Raw genomic sequence first — 23,287 nt, 5'->3', positions numbered from 1 at the left:
AGACTTTGCTACTAACAGCAATACCACGATTCAGGACAATTCTGGGGACTTATGAAAATGAACTGTTGGAGTAGAAATGCAAATTAAAATGTATGATTTATCATTTGTTTATTTGGGTATATGGTTTGGGATTTGTGTTCTATAAGATTATTCACTTACAGAAACAAATAATGTGGAAATATGTTTTGTGTAATAATACATGTATAACCCAGATTCAATTGCTGGTCAGCTCATATGGATCATATGACTTTGGAAAACTTATGTGGAAATTTGTTTATTACAATTTTTAAAAAATAGTTCATATTTTGGATGTAATATACCTTATTATATTGATTTATATTTATATATTATATTGAAGATTTTGGGGCCTCTTCAATTCAGTTAGTCAAAAACCAGGCCAGTCATTCACCCTAGAAAAAATAAGTGAATGAAGGATACATACAGATGAACAGGCAGGTCATTAAGTAAGTATTCTAGTTCCTTTATATTTTGAATAGGCACCATAGAAGTAAATGAGGTGGACCAGAATTGAATGAAAGTTCATAAATATGAATCAAATTCATGCAAGTATGCCATGTTTTCAATCACAAGAGATTCACTGTAGAAAAGTCCATTTTTCTAGCACTAACATTCTTTCAGAAATTCTAAGTAAATGGAAATTATGGAACACTATCATCCAGAAGAATCAAAATTTCCAGTGACTCAGAATGTAGTGGTAGAGGAAGTACCCACATGAGTGAGGTAACAGATCTACTCACTCAGTCAATCATCAATGAGTATTGAGTGCTAGAGATATAAAGACAAAATTGAAACATCTTCTAACTTTAATGTATTTATATTCTATTAGGGGAAATAATATGTACATATATAACTATATACAGAATATATGCAAGGCAATTTTAGGACGAAAGTTTAGCAGTTATGGGGATATCGAAAAAAGTTTCATATGGACCTTGAATTGAAGGAAAAAACTGAAGGTAAAAAGAGATGCTAAGAGGTAGTTGAGGAAGGAATGCATCCCAGGCATGGGGGATAGCCTCTGCAAAGGCAAAGAGATATAATCATACAATCACATAATTTAAAATTTGGAAGGAACATCATCAGCCAATTTGTCCAACCCATTCATATGAAGAAAGATGACTGTAATATACCCAATAAGTAGACTTTAATCTTCTAGGAAAATTTTGGAAACCATCACATCTGAAGGACGTCCTTTATACTTTTGGACAGCTACAATAATTTGTAAGTTTTTCTAGACATCAAGCCTAAATTTGCTTTATTGAAATTTCCACTCATTATTTTCAGTTCTTTCCTTTGGAACAACAGAACATGTCTAATCATTTGCCCAAATGATGGCCCTTCAAAGACTTGAAGACAAGTATGATGTTTCTCCCATGTCTTTTATTTTCTAATCTAAATATGCCCAGTTGCTTCAACCAATCCTGATATAAAATGGGTTCTAAGCCCTTAATCAACCTAGTTATACCTTCTCTGGGAGTTTTCCAGTTTTTCAATGTCCTTCTGAAATTGTGGGTCCCAGAACTGAACATAGTACTTCAGATAAAGTCTGACACTGGTGGTGGTATTAACATTTCCTTTTCACTTGAAGCTAGCTTAAGATTCCAGTAGAAATGTGGGAAATTGAATGCACTGTGTAAGGATCTGTAATACATCATTAGGGTAGACTGAACAGTACAAAGAGAAATAGTACAAAGGGGGAAAAATACATAAAGTTGGAAGAAGATAATAAAAGGATTTAAAAGTCAAATAGAAGAACTTTATCTGATACTAGAAGACACAGGGATCCACTATATTTTATTGGGTGAGTGGGAGGAAACATGGTCATGCCTATGCTTTAGGAAAATAATTTTGGCAATTGCATGGAGAATAGATTAGAGTAGGAAGAGATTTGAGGCAGGAAGACCAAGTAGGAAGCATCTTGCATTAGTATAGGTGAGGGAAAGGTAGTGAAGGTCCAATCTAAGGTGGTGGTTATGTGAGTAAACAGGGGTCGGGGTTAGAAGTATATGAAAGATATTGTGGTGTTAGTAAAGATAAGATTTAATCATATGTGAAGTAAGGGATGGTGAGGAATTGAGAATCTCAGGATTACATAAAAGAGAAGTGTAGAAGAGGAGTGGGTTTTGGGAAACAATAATGGATTCTATTTTGGACATATTAAGTTGAGATGCCTATAGGATATTTAATTTGAAATATCCAATAAGCAGTTGATGACACATGACTCAGGAGAAATAAAAGTTCTAGGTATTTATATCTGGGAATCATACAAACAGAGATGGTAAGTAAACACATAGTAAGTTTCCAAGTAAGAGAATGTAGGCAGCTCAGGATAGAACCTTGGCATATACCTAGAATTAGAGTTCATGACATGGATGACTAAGAAGACACAATCAGGTAGATAGAAGAACCAGAAGAGAGCAAGGTCAGGAAAATCTAGAGAGGAAAGAATACCCAGGAGAAGATATATACATCTACAAAATTGTCTGACTTTGAATATTTCAAATGTGAAGCTAAAACTAAATGTGATGTAAGGAAAAATATGTCTCAACAAATTCAAACATAAATTTGTCTTTTGTTGAGCTCATGATAAAATGTCTTTCAAGCCTGCTATTCACCATTTCCTTCCAAAAGTTTGAATTTTGTAATATGATAATGTCTTTTGTGTTACATGTTTAAGATTTAGTTTAGTATTTAATTTTACCTACTATAGGAAAGTTAATCATTGTGACCTGTATAAAAGCACATTTTTCTCATTTTCTTTTATTCCTAAGGTAATTTAAAATAAATTGCTTCAAAGTTTCCTACATTATCCTCTGAATTTTTTTCTTCCAGTTTTTCGTTAAAGGACTAGCAAACATTTTTATGGGGGAGGAGAAAGTTAGTAGTGATTATAGTATATTCATCAAGGTATTAATAAGGGAATATGTTATTATGATCAAGAAGTTAAAATGTCTGGAGAGTAGAGAAGAGTGAAATTGGCCTTAGTGAGAAATAGTCCAAGTCCAAAGATAGAAAATCTGATAGACCTGATGGTGTAAAGGGGTTATGATGATTTTTTTCTCTCCTATTTCTACCCTCAAACCTTGGATGATAAGTAATGTGGCAGTGTTTCAGAGGTATGGTTGTATAGAATACTGGAGGTGGAGTCAGGAAGACCTAAGTTCAAATCCAGCTTCAGACCCTAGGCAAGTCACTTAAATTTTATCTGCCTCAGATTCCTCATTTGTAAAATGGATATAATAAAAACACAAATCATTAATAGTAAAGCAGCCATAGTTGTTGTGAAAATAAAATGAGAATGTTTTAAAGCATTTTGTAGACCTTAAAGTACTATATAAATAGCTATCATCATCATCATAATTGTTCAATGCCCCCAGGCAGATCTTTAATATTCTAAATTATGAGTAGCTAATTTGCATTAGTTGGATGGGGCTCCACTACAGATGAAGTCATAGGCCATTACCAAAAAATAAAAAAAAGAAATTGAAAAATAATGTTATCTTTTCCAGAGAAAGAGAAATTCTACAAAGAAATGATAAGATTTTCCAAACTAATTCGACATATACTTTGATACTCAATGACTTCAATGGAAATATGGATATTGGAGAGGACAGTGAAATAGGTTTGAAAATATGGCTTGGAAAAATTGAAACTGTGTTTATAATACTCATTATAGGGGGAAGCTAGGTGGCTTAGTGTATTGAGAGCCAGGCCCAGAGATGGGAGGTCCTAGGTTCAAATCTGATCTCAGATACTTCCTAGCTGTATGACCCTGGGCAAGTCACTTAACCCCCCCTTGCCTAGCCCTTACCACTCTTTTGCTTAGAACCAAGTTCTAAGACAGAAGGTAAGGTTTAAATATATATATATATATACACATATACATATATACATATATATATGAAACTCACAATAAACCTTAAAGACAAGATATGACATGTATCTCTTTCTCTTCTCATCATAGGTAAGAGAATATGAAGGTGGAACACAGGAAATCCTATTGGAATACTTATATGATGCTTAATTTTGAACTGGCTGTTTCTCATTCTTTTTTTACTTTTTATTATAAGTCAAGGTCCTAGGGTGATATAAAAATAAGAGAAAGCTTAAAAATAAAAATGGTTAAAATTAAAAAGAAAATATGATTGTAATAAGGAAGGAGAGGTCAAAGACTCATAGATTACATAGGTGTCCCATGGCTATATAACATGAATATTATCTTCAAGAAAAATTGAGACACATTCAATAGAGACCCAAATAATATTAAAAATAATATAAATTGTATTAAATAGGTAATAAACACCTCATTAATGAGGTGGTAGTCATTCTTGAATTAATTAGCTGTTTGCTGAAGGTTGGACCACCAATTTGTTAGAGCAAAGATGAAACTAATGAGTTTTGGCCTAATTATCCACAGAGAAAAAAACAAATGGATGGGAAAACTACTCTTGTCCAGACTAGAAGATATAATGGGAAGGACAACTTAGAAACCTAGTCTATCAGCATATTTATCTTGGAATACTTCAAATAGACAATGATCTTGGCCCATAATTGAATAGGATGAAGTGGCCTAGTCTGGCTTTGGAAAATTGCAAAGTACTTTTGATGATCACAAACCTCTTCTGGGAAAAAAGAAAGACAGGAAAGAGGGAGCAGCAATTTTGTTTCCAATTTATGCACTAGCTCAATAACTTTTTAAAAAATATATAAAATCATGCCTCTTAAAAAATCTTAAAGTAAATAATATTTTCCATGGTAGTGCCAACACAGCCCTACTTATTTGTGTTCCCATTCTGAACTTCCTCCCTTTCTTCTCTGTGTATTTTTTTTAACATTTCATTCATGTTTCCTCTTCCTCATCTTCCTCTTCCTTCTCATATTTCTCCTCCTCCTTAGCTACTCCTCTCAAACTTTCCCTTTTCAAGAAAGATGGCTATAAAGGCACTTAAAAAACCAGTTTGGAATCCTGATGTTTTGTCATCTGCTCTTAGATATATTCAGCTGGCTCCAATTTTGTTGGTCAGAGCTTTCTAATAAGTATCAGTTGCTGATTCCCCTTGCACTCTCAGCAACTTTTGATTCCTTTCACTTTAGGACTTGGTTTGGCCATTTTTAGACTTTGGCAATAAATGAATGTGCTTTCTTTGTGTACGAAGATGATGTTATTGACCCACTGTCAGTATATCATGCATTTTTCAGTAACATGCAGCAATTGATAACAGTTTGTGCTGAGCCATCTATACTTGCTTTCTCCATCCTGCTTATCATCACTGCCTTGCATCTTTCAAATATTGGAATGTAGTTTTTTTGGGTCTCTAGAGGAGAGTTTTTTCTCTCTGAAAAATCAACTGCTCAGTTCTAGTTGAAACCTTTTAAACTAATCTGCTAGCTGCTTTCCCAAACATTAATTTTGTCTCCCACCTCCATACCTTTGCTTATTGAGCCATATCTGAAATGCACTCCCTTTATACTTTCACCTTTTAGGATCTCTAGTTTCATTCAAAATGCAGTTCAAATGCTATCTTTAATACCAAATTTTTAGCACCAGCTCTTCCCACATTTGTTAGTGGATTTCTCTCTTGGTAAAAATGAATACTAATAACTACCTTTATTAAATGCTTAAAAGCATGCTTTTAAGCACTGTACAGAGCTCTGGGGATAGAGATACAAAACCAAGACAATCCCTGTCCTCAAGGAGCTTATATTTTAGTAATGAAAGATGACAATACAGTAGGACCTTCATTTTACACAACCCAAATTTTCAAGACCCTTTGGGTAAGTTGAAACTCATGCATAATAGTGAACCCCATTATTTAAGAAGTACTTCTAATATCAACATACCTAGGCACTTTGCATCTTTTCTTAGGCTCATTTAGAGCGATCATCATCACTGTTCTTGAATTTTAGGGTCATTATTGACAGCTAAATAGTGTCAGTGAAACAAAGAGGAGCACTACTCTGACTTGGACATGACTTGTTATAAGAGAGAACTCTGGACAAATACTGATATTGTTGTGAGAATAAGCATGATGGGGCGAACTGCTTCAAGATTTTACTCTCCTTTGTAAAATGGTACAGATTTAGTATGTAATTCAAACTTTTTTATGTAGTCATCTTTTTCTGCTTCATTTTTTGATCACCAATCAATACATGAATTCATGTGTTGCAAGGTTCCTCTGTACATATAATGGAATTACTTTGTGTAATCCAGGTTTGTCTGGGCATGCCTACTTTGCCTAACATGGAGGCAGCCTTGAGGGACCTTTGGAGCATGTCCAGACCTCTTTGCTCCTACCATGTGGATGTGGTAACGTCCTTTGATTAGCTTCCTGTTTCTTTAAAACTGGTAAAACTAAGCCAGTCACTCTCTTTCTGTTGCTCTCTTATCTGTAAACAACAGATGGTAAAAATCTCAGTCTACCTTCAGCCAAGAGATCATGAACCCCCTTTTACCCTGGACCCCAGAAATGGGCCTGGGGGTGTTTTGCTTCTGTTTTGTGTGGCTTCTCCTCCTTGATTTCAGGTGCCATTGAGTATTCTAATGGGACCCATGTCAAACTTTGACAGCTTTGGAGTTGGGATTGCAGGTGGGATGGTGCAGCCTGTCAGCCCAGCATGGAAGGCCTGAGAAGCCAAGGTGTCTGATACTTCAGTCTGTGCTGGGTTTTAGACTTGAAAATGGGACAGTGCTCTATGGGAATTTCCTTTTCTTCTCCAGAGAAAGGAAGGGGATTATATTTCCTATGGGCTAGGGGAGTAAATTTGTGTATTTGTGATTCTATCTTATGAAATAAATATTTCTGTGTAAAAGAGAATCTATTTGTGACTCATAGAGCTACTCTCTATAGTTGAGAGAATACTATCAGTGGGTTCTGGATCAAATATTGGCAGAGCATCTAGATATCCCCTATTCATCTAAGTTATTAGACAATCCTGGGGGAGAAATAAAACATAAAATACCTGGTCACTAGAAAGAGGGGAGCCAGTATGAACTGCATGATATTTGTATGAATTTATATTTGCTCATCAGGTCATATTTTTATCTTTCATGTAATTCAAATGACTTATGGGAATGAACTGTTTCATCTTTGCCCAGAATCTTGTGTGTAGTAGGTACACAATACATTTTTGTCAAACAGAATTGGACCCATGATCTTGGTATTATTAACATAATGTTCTAAAAAATGAACAGTCAGCTTCTTAAGGCCTTCTTTCTCCTCTGAAGAAAATAACAAAAAGTAACATTGAATTAGTACTTTTATGGAATTTCTATGATGCTTGTCTTTCATTCTGTCAACTCAAATTCTATTTTAGGTCCATAGGGGAAGTAGAAAGATTCTAGAAGTTGTCATTCAATGAGCATGCTGCTGATTGCATTCAGCTTTTTTCTTTTCATTACATTTGGACATTCCCAATGAACAACTTTATGCTAATCAATTTTTAGTACCTGGTGCTTGAAGGAGATAAGAGTGAGATGAAATGAGATAGATTAGAATGATTAAAGCTTAATCTAAGAAAAAAAGCAATGCTTCTAGAAAGAGGAATCACTTTGAAATGATGAGCAGGGTAGCATCTTTAGTCATTTTAAAAGGTCATGTTTTGCAAATTAGGTTTGCTTATATGGCTTGGTTCTGGACCCTGGACATCATGCTTTGATTCTCAAATAAGTATGGTAGTAACTGAGACTTGAATTTGAAGAGTTAATTTGGGGCTAAATTTGTATTATGATATTTAAAGTAAATGCATTCAGGCTTCATTATGTAAATTTAAAAAGAAATTATTCCTCCTTTTACTTTCCAAATTTAAGAAATTATTGAATCCTGAAGAATAGATTAAGTAATTTTCCTTTAATTATTGTACGATGCTTGAAATCCATCTGTGATAATTATCTGGATCTCAAATTACATAATAGTTAGAACTGTGAATCACCTGAATCACCCCTAATGAAAGACTAGGAATAAAACAAAAAAAAACCAACAACCCTCCAGAACTCTCTCTTTAATAGAAAGAGGTTTAACATCATCTGTGTGGGAGGAAATATTCTATAGAGGTAATCCTAGAATTACCAAACTAATTCTAAAAACGAATTTTTCTGCACTGACATTGTACTAACTATATTGCCCTCAAACACTTTTATAATTATATTCTGAAGTCAATTGAAAACATGTTGAAACTTTGCCAGTGAAACTGAATTATTCTAGGTGCATGGTATTTAGTAAGATGTACAATGAAATATGTACCTTATTTTTCCATTCATTGTTAATTAAGCATTTTAACAACTCAGATCAACAAAAATTTTCTAATACAGTGTTTGAACATAATAGGAGTTTCATAGATATTTAAAATAGAATTATTTTAATTTAATATACCAAATTTCTCTGATGTAGTGTGGACTTTGATCAGGTAAGTCCTGATTGGAATGTTGACCCTGATACTTGAATGAGGATGTACTTCATTTAAAGTGATAGACATAGTAAGAATTTAGCAGGAAAATAAGACTGAAGGTCTGTGTGTGGAGGTGAAAGTGAGGGAAAGTAAAGTCCAGAAATAAAACAAACCCAAGGTGTTTAAATGGGGGCCAGAGAAGAAGGAGGGAAAGTCCAGAGACTAGACACACATCAAATAAACTATTTTTTTCACAGTTACCCAATCAGCAACCAGACTGACATATAGCATTCAGCATTTAGTGATGAAAGCAATAACAAGAAAAAAGAGACGTCAATGTTCCTTTAACCTGACTAGATTAACCTTTCCAAATAGAACTGCTAAAATCTTTCAGAAGAAACCTCTCTCTGTAAGAGATAAAGAGAAGCAAGTGGAGCATGTCTGACTGAAACTGCTATTAGCTCTGCCTTTTCATTGCATATACATGATTTTTATATCCTTTTATGATCCGTACCCCTCTCCCCACCGATGAGTATAATTATCACTCATAGTATGAGACTGTTGTTTCTTTGCTGGATCCTAACCTGAGGCCCCTTAGGGCTTCCAATTCATTTGGAATTTATCAGGAAAATTATTGTGAGCTAAGTAGTAAAGGTTCTCTATCTAAATTAAGTTTTGATATTGGTAAAAATAATTAAAAACAATGAAACTCAATTCTGGCAGGATTGTGGAGGAGTATATATACTCATTCACTCATTGCTGCTTGAATTACAAGCCTCTTAAAATGTCTTGAAGAACAATCTGACAGAAAGCAGCAAAGATTACAGAAATAATCACATTCTTTGGCCTAATAATTCCATTATTGGGGATATCCCCTTTAATGCTATTTAATTCTTTCATAACATGATGAATATGGAAATATATATTGTTTGATAGCACAGGCATGTACAAATTTTTTACTTTGTTGGGCGGAAGAAAGGGGAAAAAGAGCATTTGGATGGGAAAATGTCAGAAAGCAAATGTTAAAAACTTACTTTATGTAATTGAGAATTAAAAATAGAATAAAATGATTTCTTAAACATAGCAATCAGTTCAAAGATTTTCACAACAGCATTCTATGTAATACATAAAAACCAGAGGCAACTATTATCTTTTGAATAATAGGGGGAGTTGTTAAGTAAATTGAATTACATTAATGAAATAAAATTATGTAAGAATAATACAATAATAATAGTAGCTAACATTTATATAAGTGCCAGGTACCATAATAAACTCCACTATTATCTGCATTTTACAGATGAGGAGACTGAGGCAGGCAGATTAAACAATTTGCGCAGTATCATCCAGCTTGTAATTGTCTGAAGCCAGATTTGAACTTGGCTCTTACTGACTCTAGCATTCTATCTAATCTGCCACACAGTAAGACTGAAAAGTATGAGGAATACAAAGAAATATGAAAAGATCTTTCCTGAAAGAAGATAAAAATTAAAAAAAAAAGGAAACTAGAAAGATACTAGTGTGGCCCAGCAGAAAGGGCATTGGCTCTGTGTCCATAAGACCTGTCTCTGTTCAAATCAAGATCCCTCATGAGCACTACCTGTGTGATTAGGCAAATCATAACCTCTCTGAACATCAATTTCCTCATTTGTAACTTGAAAGATCTTGGATTAGATGGTCTCTGATCATAGTCACTGCCAGTTCTATTGTATTAATTTGTGATCCCATGAAAATAGTGCACTCATATTGATACAAAGTAAAGCAAAGAATTTAGAAAGGATCCTAATGAGCACTTAGGGTCAGTGATCAAACTATGATTATAATTCCTTACTTTTTCAAATTAACTTAAATATATAAGCAAATTTGGCTATTTGCACCAATGTCTAATATTAAGTTTTAAAATCAAACATTAACCTTTAAGATTATAATAGATTAACTTTTAAGGGAGAAACAACAGGAATTGTCCAGTTTTTTCTTCTGATGTAGACTAAGTAAGATACAGATTTCTCAAGCTGACTTCTTGTTTTACAGGCTAATAAAAATGAGTTTTGGTCCAGAAATAGGTAATAAATGTCAGAGAGAGTAAGTTTTGCTAAGAATTTTAATCTTCTGTATAAGAATCACATAAATCAAAAAATATCTAATTGATTTACACTTAGGGAAGAAAAAAGTTTTCCACTACACATTCTCTAATATCTTATTAATTCTGACATGAAGTTTCCTAAACTTCCACCACTTCTATTGAAGATTATTATTATTTCTCTCATCTAGAAGGTTTGGATTCTTTAAATATCAACTTATCAACTTAACTTGGTCCCAAGATATTTACGACTTTTTAAATCAACACCTTTGATAAAGTTGTGAATGGCATGTTTATCAAATTTGGGAGGGATAGCTAACATATTAGATGACAGGATTAAAAAAAGACCTGTATGAGGTAAGAAATTATGTCAAATGTAATATGACAAAATTTAAAAGGGATAAACATAGTCTTCCTTTAGGGTTCAGAAATTCAGTCCCAAGTATAAGGTACAAGGGGATAGCTGGATAGAAGTTTGTCTGAAAAAGAACTGGGTTATTTGGGTACATTGAGCAAGTTCATTAGAAGTCAACAGTGTAATATGGCTTCCAAGAGAGTTAATGCTACCTTACCCTACCATGGATACACATTGAGCCTAGGATCAAGGATGTGATAGCCTCTCTGTGCTGTGTTCTGTCCAGAATACATCAGGAGCACAATGCTGAGTTTTTAGAACCACATTTTAGAAAGACATTCATAAACTGGGGAGTACCCAGAAAAGTACAACTAATTTGGTGAAGGTTCTCTAGATTGTGTCATAAAGGGATTCTTTTAAGGAACTAGTGAGGGTTTAGCCTGGAGAGGAGAAGACTTAAATAGAATATGATAATTCTTTTTAAGTATTTGAAGAGCTTTCATACTCTCGTAGACATTCTGGCAGAACAAGTCTTACATGGAATAGAATGGAATATGAAAAAGAGTGAAAGAATTGGGATCAAAGCACTTGGATTTGATTCCTGGCTTTCAATTTAACTATTTGTTTGACTGGAGCAATCAATTGACATTTTTGGGTCCTTATCTGTAAAATAAAGCAGAAGGTCCCTATGAACAATGAGTGGAACTTGTAAAGAAGAAAGAAGCCAATTGAGTTAATAAATATTCATGGAGTGTCTACTATGTGCCAGGACATATTCTAAATGCTAGGGATACGAAGAAAAGCAAAAGGTGGTCACTTCTTGTGTAGCTCAAAGTCTAAGGAGGGAGACAACATACAAACATATAGATATGTAGAATAAATTGGAAATAATCAATAGAAGGAAGGCACTAGTATGAAAGTAAATTGGGAAAGACTTCCTGGTGAAGGAGGGATTTTATCTGAGACTTGGAGGAAGCCAGAGAAACCATGAGGAAGGGTTGAAAAGGGAGAATGTTCTAGGCAATGAAGAGAGTCAACAAAAATAGTCAGGAGATAAAAGTGTCTTATTTGAACAACAGCAATAAGGCCAGTGTCACTGGACTGCAGAAGACTATAAAACTGAGAGTTGGAATAAATAATGAAGGCCTTTGAAATCCAAATGAAGTTTATATTGGATAGTGGAAGTGATAGCCATTGGAATTTACTGTATAGTGACCAAGTCAGATGTATGCTTTAGTAAATTGCTTTTGTAGCTAGGAGAAAGATGAGCAGTTATGGCAAGATGCTTGTGGCAGGGACACTATCCAGCAGGCTTTTCCAATAGTTCAGGTGGGAGTTGGAGAGGGCCAGCACCAGGGTGGTGGCAATGTCAGATGAGAGTATAGATGAGAAATGTTACAAAGGGAAAATCAACAGTCTTTGGGTAAAGATTGGATACGGGATGGGTTAAGAGCAAGGAATTGAGAATGATAGGTAGGTTGAAAGTGTTTGATAGAGAGGATTGTGGTAACCTCCAGAGTAACAGGGAAGTTTAGAAGAAGTAAAGGTTTGGAGGAAAGTTAATGGGCTTAGTTTTGTACATGTTGAGTTTATAATGTCTATGGGAAGTGCACTATGAGATGTCCAATAGACGGAGGTCAATACAGAGTTTAAATATGGATTAGTAGATTTGAAAATCACCAGCATAGAAATAGTAATTAAAATCTAACAATTCAAAAGTGAAATTGGATATTTCAAGAGGTTGTAGTTTTGGGGCAACTAGGTGGCTCAATGAATAGGAGGGAGTCAGGCCTAGAACTGGGAGGACCTGGGTTCAAATTTGTCCTAAGATACTTCCTAGCTGTGCGACCCAAGGCAAATCACTTAATTTTATTTGCCCAGCCCTTGTCTTTCTGTCATAGAGTTGTGACTAGGATAGAAGGCAAGGGTTTAAAAAAATTTTTTTTAAGATAATAGATTCTCCCCTTCACTGTAGGGCTTGAAGAAAATTTTGGATAATTATTGATTGAATATATCTGAGGTTCCTTCCAATTCTTAGATCCTTAGACTGTGAATTAATTGAAAACAATTTATATAGTATTTAGCAGTTCTAAAAAAGCATTTATTAAATATTTATTACATGGCAGGCACTGTGCTTAGAGCTGTGGATACAAAGAAAGGCAAAAAATCCCTGCCCTCAAGGAACTTATATTCTAATGGTGGAAATGACATGAAAATAAGTATATATCTTAGAAACAGAGTATTTGGAAAGTATGGAAATTTATGGATGATTTTATATAAATCTTTTGCAGAGCTATAAAAAAGAGGTATGTAAAGGGAAATAATCATGTCCTTCCTTTTTCTAATGCTTCTTCATAGAAAGCCATTCCTTTTTGGTTTACTGCTATTGCCATTTTACTTTTGTGAATTTGTATTGTTTTACTCTTCTAATTAATTCCAGGATCTGTCAGATTTTTGAATATCAGCATTTAAGATTATTTTTCACTGAAGGAATGCTACTTCTGGTGTTTTATAAAGTGAACCTTGTATAATTTTCAGTCTACACTTCCAGCTTTATTCAATCCATTTTTATCACAACTCCTTCCTCAGAAGTATTGGTTAGAGCTCCTAAATGAGCCCAACAAGGGCAGATATATCAGAAACAGGGATAGCCTGACTAGGGAGCTTTGGTTGTGACAGCCAACATCCACTCTGATCCAAGTCACCAGCAGCTGAATGTCACAGTTATTGCCTGAATTATAGACTTTTTCTAATGTATACAATCCTTCATGGATGAAAAGGATTTATTTATAGTAGGATCCCATGGTTTGATTTTTTTTTTCCAGTGATGAAGAACCTGTAGTGAGTTATTGATACTACCCCTCTCCTAGTCCTTGGCACACATTTATAAGGAAACCAGCTATAGTCAGTCATAGGGTTTGAGCTGGATGGGAAACATTAAAATCAATCAATCCTAATCCGCATTTTAAAGACAAGAAATGAAAGCCCAGAGAAGCTAAGAGATTTGCCCACACGCCCACAAGTACTGAATAGTAGAAATGAGTTTTTAACCTAGGCCTCTGATTCCATATTCATCATACTCTTTCCCTTACCATTGCTGTAAAGGAATATGTTGATTGTCTCCAATTTATCCTGTTTATAGTTTATTCATACATAATCTAGTACAGTTGTCTTCTCCAGCAGACTGTGAGCTTCTTGAGGGCAAGGAATTATCTTTTCCCTTTCTTTGAATTCTCAGTTTTAAGCAAAGTTCCTGGCAAATAGTAAATGCTCAAGAGATGTTTATGGAGCTGTTTGTTTCTGGGTAAAGGGAACTAAATCCCAAACCATATATTGTTCAGTGTGAAATACTTGCAGGTTACAAACTTCTCACAATCCTATTTCGATGTTAAAGTAACAAAACAAGCACATTTTTCTCCACTGTGAAATAGGTAATGATATACCAATAATGGTATATATCATTAAATACAAGATGTAGTGGAGAAAAGGTGGTATCTTTTGTCGAATGTCAAAGACTCTGAACTTTTTTTGTTGTTGTTGTTGGTTTGGGGGTTAGGAATTTTAACTGTTCACTCTCTCCTTTTTGAGAAACCTACCTCCTTATTGTCTTCCTAATTTGTAGTAGATTGTGAGGGTGAATGGCTAATATTGATTGATGGGTTAACTATATGGTAATATCCTTTTTTATTTGTATTTATCCATATCATGACCTAGGGTTCAATATTAGAATATGCTAACAATAATAATGCTGTCTTTTGTATACAAAGAAAATGTTATTTGGGTGTAATCATCAGGGACATATATTTTGAGTTATTTTCTTAAATAGTGGTTTGAGATCATTAAATAGAGTTTGAGATCATTGCATTCACTTGGAAACATCTAGATGGGTTTATAGGCAGAGTATAACCAAGGTTGTAACTATTTGATTTGGGCACCAAATTTAGAGGGCAATGACAACAGTTATAGACCTTTAGCAGCATAGAAATAACAGATTAGCATTTAGTTAGTAAGTGTAATCAGTTAGTATAGGAAGCTGCCAGATGATGGACTATGGAGAGCTCTTCACTCCCAGAGGACGTCTGTCTGCAATGGTTATATTCATTTGGCCTAAATACAAAAATTTCCATTAACAGTTCCATGAACTGGGTCCACCCTGTTGCTACAGAATGAAGTTAAACCACATATGATGAAGCCTGAAGATATCCTTTTGTCATTAATAACACCATACTCTAAAAATGCATATGAATTTTGTATTTTCCATGTCATTTAGGATTCTTTCTTAGGGAATTTGTTATTTTTTAATGTATCACATACTTATTAACATTCAAACATGTCAGATACATTGTCTCATTGCCTTCTACTAGTAGGAAAAATGAATACCTGTACTAGTTTGAAATGGAATCATATAATGCCATTTTGTTCTTTTCATTAGAGGAAGTGATTGAAACATTGACCTCCTCCATAATACTAACATAGAGCCCTCAGGTTTCTAGAAGTGAAGTTGGAGATTTATTTGAACCTCATGTTCTATCATAATAGTTCAACATTATTTTAAAGAGAAAATTCATTGAGTCTGTAAAAATAGTTTTTTATTTTGGGTAACCAGACAATATATTACTGTAGCACCTAGACTCACTTCTTATTTTCTGTATTCAGTTTACTGGATTTTAGCTTAAAATAGAGTATAACTAAAGTAAATGGTTTTGTATAGTTAAGTACCTGAAAACAGTCAAGAAAAAAAAAAACATGATCAGAAAATTTGAATTAAGTGAATTATGGATCCTGAGCCTGAATTTTTCTTGTTTGGTTGGCAACTTTCATGGAGCACTTACTCTGTGACCCTGCCATTGACTTCATTATTCTAAGAAAGTTTTAAGTAGTTTCCTTAAGGACTCATTGATAATGGCTGAATGTTATTTACCAGTTGCCTTTCCAAGTGTGTGGTATTTATTCCATGATAGTTTCTCTCTCTCTCTCTCTCTCTCTCTCTCTCTCTCTCTCTCTCTCTCTCTCTCTCTCTCTCTCTCTCTCTCTCTCTCTCTCGCGCTCTCTCTCTCTCTCTCTCTCTCTCTCTCTCTTTCTCTCTCTCTCTCTCTCTCTCTCTCTCTCTCTCTCTCTCTCTCTCTCTTTCACACACACACACACACACTCTTTCTCACACTCTCTCTCTCTCTCTCCATATATCTATATCTATTTATATACTATTATCTTTTCCAAAGTTGACTTACATTTTGGGCTGTATGGGATCCTTCTTTTGCCAAAGACTCATACAGGTTTATAGCTGCTGAAATGTTTTGAGTATGAAGATCACCAAAAAGCATAGCATCAGCCATCTTCTCCATAGCGTTCAAGTTTCCTTTATCAGCTGCTTTGGCAAAGAGTAGGTAGGCTCTGTTTCAAGAACATGAAATTTGAAGTTAATTTTCAAAAGTCATTTTTTTCTGTTCTAACATGATATTTATCTTAAAGTGTTTGAACTCAATCGTTATTACTATTTTTATTACCAAATGATAATAATAATTATTTATAAAACAGGTTGTCTGGAAATTGTTGTTTCCTTGTCAGTAGCATTTTTTTTCTTCCTAAATGATTCTGTTCATGATTTTCACTTCATATATATGAGAAGACTTGAGAGTTATTGAAAATATATGTTAACATACTTCAAAATTTCAAGGACATGTGATTTCATAAGTGTAGATGCTCTGTCCATTGATCACAACCAGCAGTTCCCTATCAAATCAAATACAAGAATCCTCTATGTGGCTCTTGAAACTCTCCATAATCTGTATCCTTCCTATCTTTTCAGTATTCTTATACCCTCCTCTTCCTCACTCCATCTACTCTGTGATCTAGCAACATTAACCAACTTTCTATTCCTCACACACCAAATTGCGCCTTCTGATTCCCAGCATTTCATTGTCTGTCCCCCATGCTGAAATAGTCTCCTGCTTCATCTCTACTGCCTAACTTTCCTGGCTTCCTTCAAGTTTCAGCTAGCTCCATCTCTTGCAAGAAGCCTTTCCCAGTCCTTCTTAATCTTAATGCTCTTTCTCTGGGATAACCCCTCCTTTATCTTGCCTATATTTTCTTTGTACATAATCGTTTGTATTTTGACTCTCCTAATAGACTATGATATCTTAAAAACAAATAACTTCTAAAATATATTCCTCCCTGTGGCAGTCACTGAGTTTTTTCTTAACCTCTTTCAGTCTTTCAACCCATCATACTGTGCATATGCCCATTCTACTTCTCCTCAGATAGCTCTAAAAAGTTTTTCCTTACATTAAATCCAAGTTTCACTTGGCAATTTGTACTCATTGTTCTTAGTTTTCCCTTCCGGAGTCAAACAGACCAAGTCCTTAATCCTAGATATAGTTTTCAAATGCCTCCTCTGAATGTTCTCTTTTCCAGGTTAAACAACTAAATATGAGGATCAGAACTGATATTCATATATCATTTATTATTGTTACCCTCCTTTTGTTCTTCAGCTTTTCATTCTCCATCGAGAACTGAACGCAATACTTCACAAGCTGTCACTTTTTTTTTAAGGTACAAAAGTGGAATTTTATTCAGATGTTTTTACTTGTACATAATCTATATTAAGAAATACAAACAGATAAAAATGGTCTAATAAGAGTAAGTCTGTTTATACCACTTTAATTCAATTTACAATAACTGTGGCAAAATACTGAAAGGAGGTGACAAAATACTCCAATTTTAGGGAAGAAAAATTCTTGGTTACTCTGGTTTACATCCCAGTAGTCATTAACGGGTTGCAATATATAACTTATTTTCAGTTTATCATTAACAACGGATGCAAATAAGAACAAAACTTTCACAACACATCAGTGAGGTGCTCATAAAAATTTCTGATGTTATAAATTCCACTGAAATAAAAAGTAACTATTAGAACATTTCACTTGAAAGTATGGGATTCTGTAGCATGATTTCTTCTTAAAAAATGATAATAATGTGTCAAGTCTTCCTATTCATAGGTTGCTTTGGGATGATACTGCCAAGTCGGTTGCTTTCTTCTACTTGACTTGTTTCACTAGACATTTGTGGTGACTTTACACACTAAATTACACAATAATTTCATCCCTAGACCTGGTCATCAGTCCAGGATGAAGTAAAATTATTCTTTGACTATCCTAAAATAAGTTGCATTAGTTAGTTTTCATTACCTACCTTGGCTGACTCATATCATCATTGTTTTGTAGTTCATTGATCCTTTTTTTTTTGGAAGAGTTTCGCTGACTAGTCATATTTCCTATATTTTGCATTTGCAAAGTTGGTTTTTTGAACCTAAGTGTAATAGTTTACATTTACTCTTGGTAAATTTAACCTTATTTTATTTAGCCCAATGTTCTAGCTTAGCAAGATATTTTGAACCCTGGTTTTGTCATCTGCACATTTTTAAAACAGGCCATCAATTTGATAGGATTTTATGGAGCTAGAATTTTGCTAGAATAGTTTTTGAGAATCTCAAGGTCACTTTCCCAAAATGAGGTACCAAAATAGGACTATAAGGGAAGATACAATAATATTATAATGGAGCATCTTACCACCTTTTTAGACTGAGTTTCATGTGAAATGAGAAATTCAGGCAATTACCTGAAACAATAAAATAACCCAAATCTGAATGCTATTAATCTGAATTATCCCAAATTTATAGAGAATAATGATAAATTAAATTTGATATGTCATACATGAAGGAATTTCCATGAAAAGAAAGACTTAAGGTTATAATATGAATTCTTAAAATGTAAAATCTTTAGTTGGTATAATATTTTGACTATTTGAGAACAAACTCATTACCACCATGCAAACTGCAAACGGAAAACTCAACTGTTATTTTATTTAGAAAAAAACTTTGTTTTTCTATTAAACTCTAATTTATTATACAAGTTTTGAAGTTTTATACAAGTTCTCTAGCAATTATATGTTAATTAGAATTTTTCTTTTTATAAAGGCTACATGAGTTAGAAATGCAAATGCAGTAGAATTATACTGTATTTTCTCTTTCTCAGGGCAGAGATGTTATCTGTGACTACTACATATTACAAGATATTATTAAGAATTTTGCAAAGACTAAGATGTATATTAAAGACAAAAAGTAGTTTTGCAATTTATTTTCATATTTTTAAAAAAATAAAAATTAATATTCCTTTCAGGAAACAGAGGCCAGAAATAACTCACACATGTCTAAAAAAAGATATAAAGGGGAGATCCAACTTTCCACTTTCCACTTTCCACTTAGGGATTCCCCTGAATACCCAGCTGTGACCTTTGGGTAGTCTGACCTCCAGTTAATGAAAGTGAAACAGAATCACTTTCTCTCACTGGGCCAGTTGTGCAACCACCTTGGAGACAATTGCTATTAATAGTATGTCTTTTATTATAAAGGGGGATACAAACTGAGGATCAGAACAAGAGGTCCTTCACTCTAAGGGATCTAGCTAGCCCCCCACAACCCTCTACATCCTTCGCAAAAGGGATCCTTCTGTTCTTCCTGCTAACTTACCAGCTCTTATTTCTATCTCGGTGTGTTCCCCAAAAGCTGACTCAGCTACCTATCAATGACCCTCGGTAGTTGGTTAGCTGTCTCCAAAAGCTGTTATGATTTATTTCAAATGGCATTCAGCCCAGGGGGTCTGACCCCTGAGGTAAAACCTCAAAGCCCATCTGACAGGATTTTTAGATAAAAAACCTTCTGGAAAGCACAACAGGTATGGTGAGATCCTTTTCTAGATGCTTCCCAGTCAACTAGAGTACCTTCAAAGATGATTTAGGGGGTTACTCCTTCTCCACTGTCAGGTTAAGGTAGAGGAGCTCTGAGAAGCTGGCCTTTCCTCTACTCTTCCACAGGTAGAGACCAACCTCCCCTAGGAAGTCACTACTCTAGCAGTTGTCACTTCCAAACTGTTCCTCCTCTGCCTTCCACCTGCTAAAATCCTTTCCCTTGAGTTCCTAGTATGTGCCTTAAAGACAACATTCCACCTCAACTCCAAAGCTGAGAAAGACGCCAACCTTATTTAGGGACATTCCTCTTCCCTGTTCCCTGATACCTCTCCAATCTGAACTGGTTATTAAAATTTATCTTATTTGAATATCGCAGTCAGATAAGTGGACTATCTTTTCAGGGGGCATAGAGGGAGCTGAACTTCAGTTCAGTCATCCAACTACAAAAGGTCCTTATTGGACCCCTGTTGGGTGACCAAAGTTTTGGGAAAGGCTTGTCCCTCAGGAGGGTCCGTGTTTACCTGCTCTGAACATCTTCAGCATCAATCCATAGAGAAGATATCCCCCACAGGCTATCAAAAGTGGCTCATTTCTTGGACACCCCATTTTTTTCCCAAAATAGCCTCTTGGCAGGGGGCATCTCTCTCCTTTGCCTCACCAGCAGCCATATTCCCTCTTTCCCTTCAACTCCTCCATTCCCTGCTACAAACCTTCCATATCCTCTGTACTTCATATCCACTCATTCTTTCCCTAGATATATAACATATCTAATGGTCATCCTAAATTTGGGAGACTAGATTTCAAAGAATTCAGAGAAAGGATAGGTATCTTCCCATGGCATAAGGTTCTGCAAGGGAAGCCAACTCAAGAGGGATGGAATAACCCTAAGAATATATATATATATATATATATATATATATATATATATATATATGTATGTATGTATGTATACATATATATTTAAAGACAGAACTAAAAATATTTCCCATAGGAAAGAAGGGAGGTGCTCTAAGAGGTAAATATGAATGTACTGGTGAATCATTGACCAAATTATTATTTTTAAATGGCACCTATTATGCCCATCATTGAGGAATAGTCGAGCAAGTTTTGGTTTGTGGATGTAATGGAATATTAGTGTGCTGTCAAGAATTATATATATGATAGAGAAGCATGGAAAGACTTATGTGAATAGATGCAAAACAAATAAGCAGAAACAGGACAATAATGTACATAATGACCGCTACAATATAAGCAGAGAGCACAACACCAACAAAACTGAAAGTGAAGGCTACAAAGTTTCAATAGCCAAATTTTGCCCTGAAAAAATTTATGGAAAGAAAATTTCCTCTGCTTTTTTTTGCAGAAATTGGTAAACAATGACATGGAATACTGCAACTAACATTGAAAATTTTTTGTTTTTCTGAAAAAATTCTTTCTCTTTTTTTGCTACAAGGTTTGGAGTGTCTGGGAGGGAAGAAGAGGAAGGAGACTATAGGTGATATACAAAAGATATCTATTTTCCTTAAAGACACCTATAGAAGATAGAGGTGGAATCAGATAAGTCTCTAAGTCTCTTCAGTGATTCTGGGTTATATTTACTGAGGATGAATATCAAAATGGGCTAATCTTTTCTGTAGAAAGTGTGGGATTAGTGCAAGTAATGCTAAAATCTAAAATAAATGAAGGTTCGTAATAAATAAAATGAATGAATAATAAATGAAAAAATTATTAAGTACCTACTATATGAGGATGTATGGAAGAACCTAAAGACAGATTAGATCCACTGAGGAAAAACATACTAATGAGTTTGCCTGGGATTCCATGGCAGGGCCAGGATCTCAAAAAAGCAGTTAAAAAATGACTACAATGTGTCAGGGGCAACTAGTATGAGTTCAAATCCAGCTTTAGATACTTACTACCTCCTCTTTGACCTTGTGCAAGTCACTCAACTATTTTTGCTTCAGTTTCTCATATGCAAAATGAGCTGGAAAAGGAAATGGCAAAAACTTCATTATCTGGTTTGGTGATTGGAAAGATATTTTTCAAAATCATATAAGTAAATAAGTGGTAAAGAGTCATGGGAGAGTAACCTCATTTTCTCATTTGACATTTTTACTATACTGACAAATCAAGGAAATTTTCTAGGCAAAGGATATCTAGGTTAGTGAATGAAATATCAGGGGAGTAAATTGACAACACACTCTTTCCATGAACATAGTTCCAGAACTGGAAAGCAATATTAAGACTGATGATAAGAAGGTGAGAATGTAAAGTAAAGAACAGCTGAACGAATTGGCCTGATTTACTGGGTGACACACCAATCAAGACCCCAAGCGACCTCAGAACAGGAATTCTGGAGATGAAAAAACTAAATCATCTAGGTAATGGTATCTAGCTTGGGCAGCAAAGTGGCTAGTGAGAAGGTCTTGAGAGTGTCAAGATGGACAAAAGAGCTTTCTTAGTTGTTGGAGATAATAGGAGAGTTTAAGAGAGAGAACCACTAGAAAATTAATGATCCCTATTTTGTTTCTTTTTCTTTAACACAAAGAATAATCATCAGACTGGGAAATATAGAATAAAAGTGATAAATAAGGTCTTGAAGCACAAGTTTCATTCCCCTTTCTTTCTTTAAACCCTTACCTTCTGTCTTACTTAAAATCGATAAATTCTTTTTTTTAATTGACAAATTCTAAGATTAGGCATTGGGGGTTGAGAGAATTGCTCAAAATCACACAGCTAGGAAGTATGTTCAAAATAAAACTCATCTTCCCCACTGAAACTATCCCTGTTCCAAAGCTTCTCATTTCTTTTGAGTGCCACCAAACTCCGCTGGAAAATCACCTAGTTTGCAACATCAATCATTCTTGACTCTTCTCTCTTCCTTAACTGTTACATTCATTCAGTTTCTAATTCTTAGCAAATCTACCCCCACAGCACCTTTTGTATTTCTCCCTTTCTGCTCATTGTCTACCTTAGTTTAGTCCTCATTACCCCTTGCCTAGATTATTGCAAATCTCATAAATTACTCAGTTTCCAATCTCTTCTCACTCCAATTCATCTTTCAAATGATTGATAAAAACAATCTTCCTATACACAGCCATGACTATAAAAATTTTAGGCTCAAAAATCATAAAAGTACTTCCCTATTAGGGGAAGCTAGGTGACTCAGTGGAGAGTCAGATCTAGAGACAGAAGGTCCTGGGTTCAAATGTGACCTCAGACATTTCCTAGCTCTGTGACTCAGGGGAAGTCATTTAACTCCAGTTGCCTAGCCCTCATTGCCCACTGCCCTTCTGCTTTGGAATTGATACTTAACATCAATTCTAAATCAGAAGACAAGGATTTAAATTTTTAAGAAAAAAAATACTTTCACATTAGGACTCTAAGATCAAATGAAAATTTCTCAGGCTATTGTTTAAGGCCCTTCACAATCTAACCACAACCTTGGTGTTGTAACCTGAGACTGGAAGATGCTCTCCTTCCCTTTAACTCTCATAATCCTTAGTTTCCTTCACTGCTCAGTTTAGGTACCACCTCTGTGAAGTCTTTTCTGATTCCATCTCCATCCTCAAATAATTGATTGTGCATTTATTTATTTGTTTATATGTTTTATCCCCTAAGAGAATTAAGCTACTTGGGGACAACTATTTTCCTTTTTTGTCTTTCTTTCATCCATGCCTGGCTCATAGAAGGAATTTAATAATTCT

At 34.7% G+C, this 23,287-nt stretch overlaps 1 protein-coding gene across 4 annotated transcripts in view; it reads right to left on the bottom strand.

Moving 5' to 3' along the window:
• Positions 1–23,287, bottom strand: part of SEL1L2 (SEL1L2 adaptor subunit of ERAD E3 ubiquitin ligase) — a 166,851-nt gene that overhangs the window by 84,109 nt on the left and 59,455 nt on the right. For all 4 annotated transcript variants that reach the window (XM_056813864.1, XM_056813865.1, XM_056813866.1 and 1 more), the window contains one exon: positions 16,067–16,229. In XM_056813864.1, the coding sequence (XP_056669842.1) occupies positions 16,067–16,229 (163 nt within the window). The remainder of the gene's footprint in view (positions 1–16,066; positions 16,230–23,287) is intronic.

The sequence above is a fragment of the Monodelphis domestica genome, chromosome 1, assembly GCF_027887165.1.
Source record: "Monodelphis domestica isolate mMonDom1 chromosome 1, mMonDom1.pri, whole genome shotgun sequence".
NCBI lineage: Eukaryota > Metazoa > Chordata > Mammalia > Didelphimorphia > Didelphidae > Monodelphis > Monodelphis domestica.
This window is presented reverse-complemented; position numbering and strand designations above follow the sequence as displayed.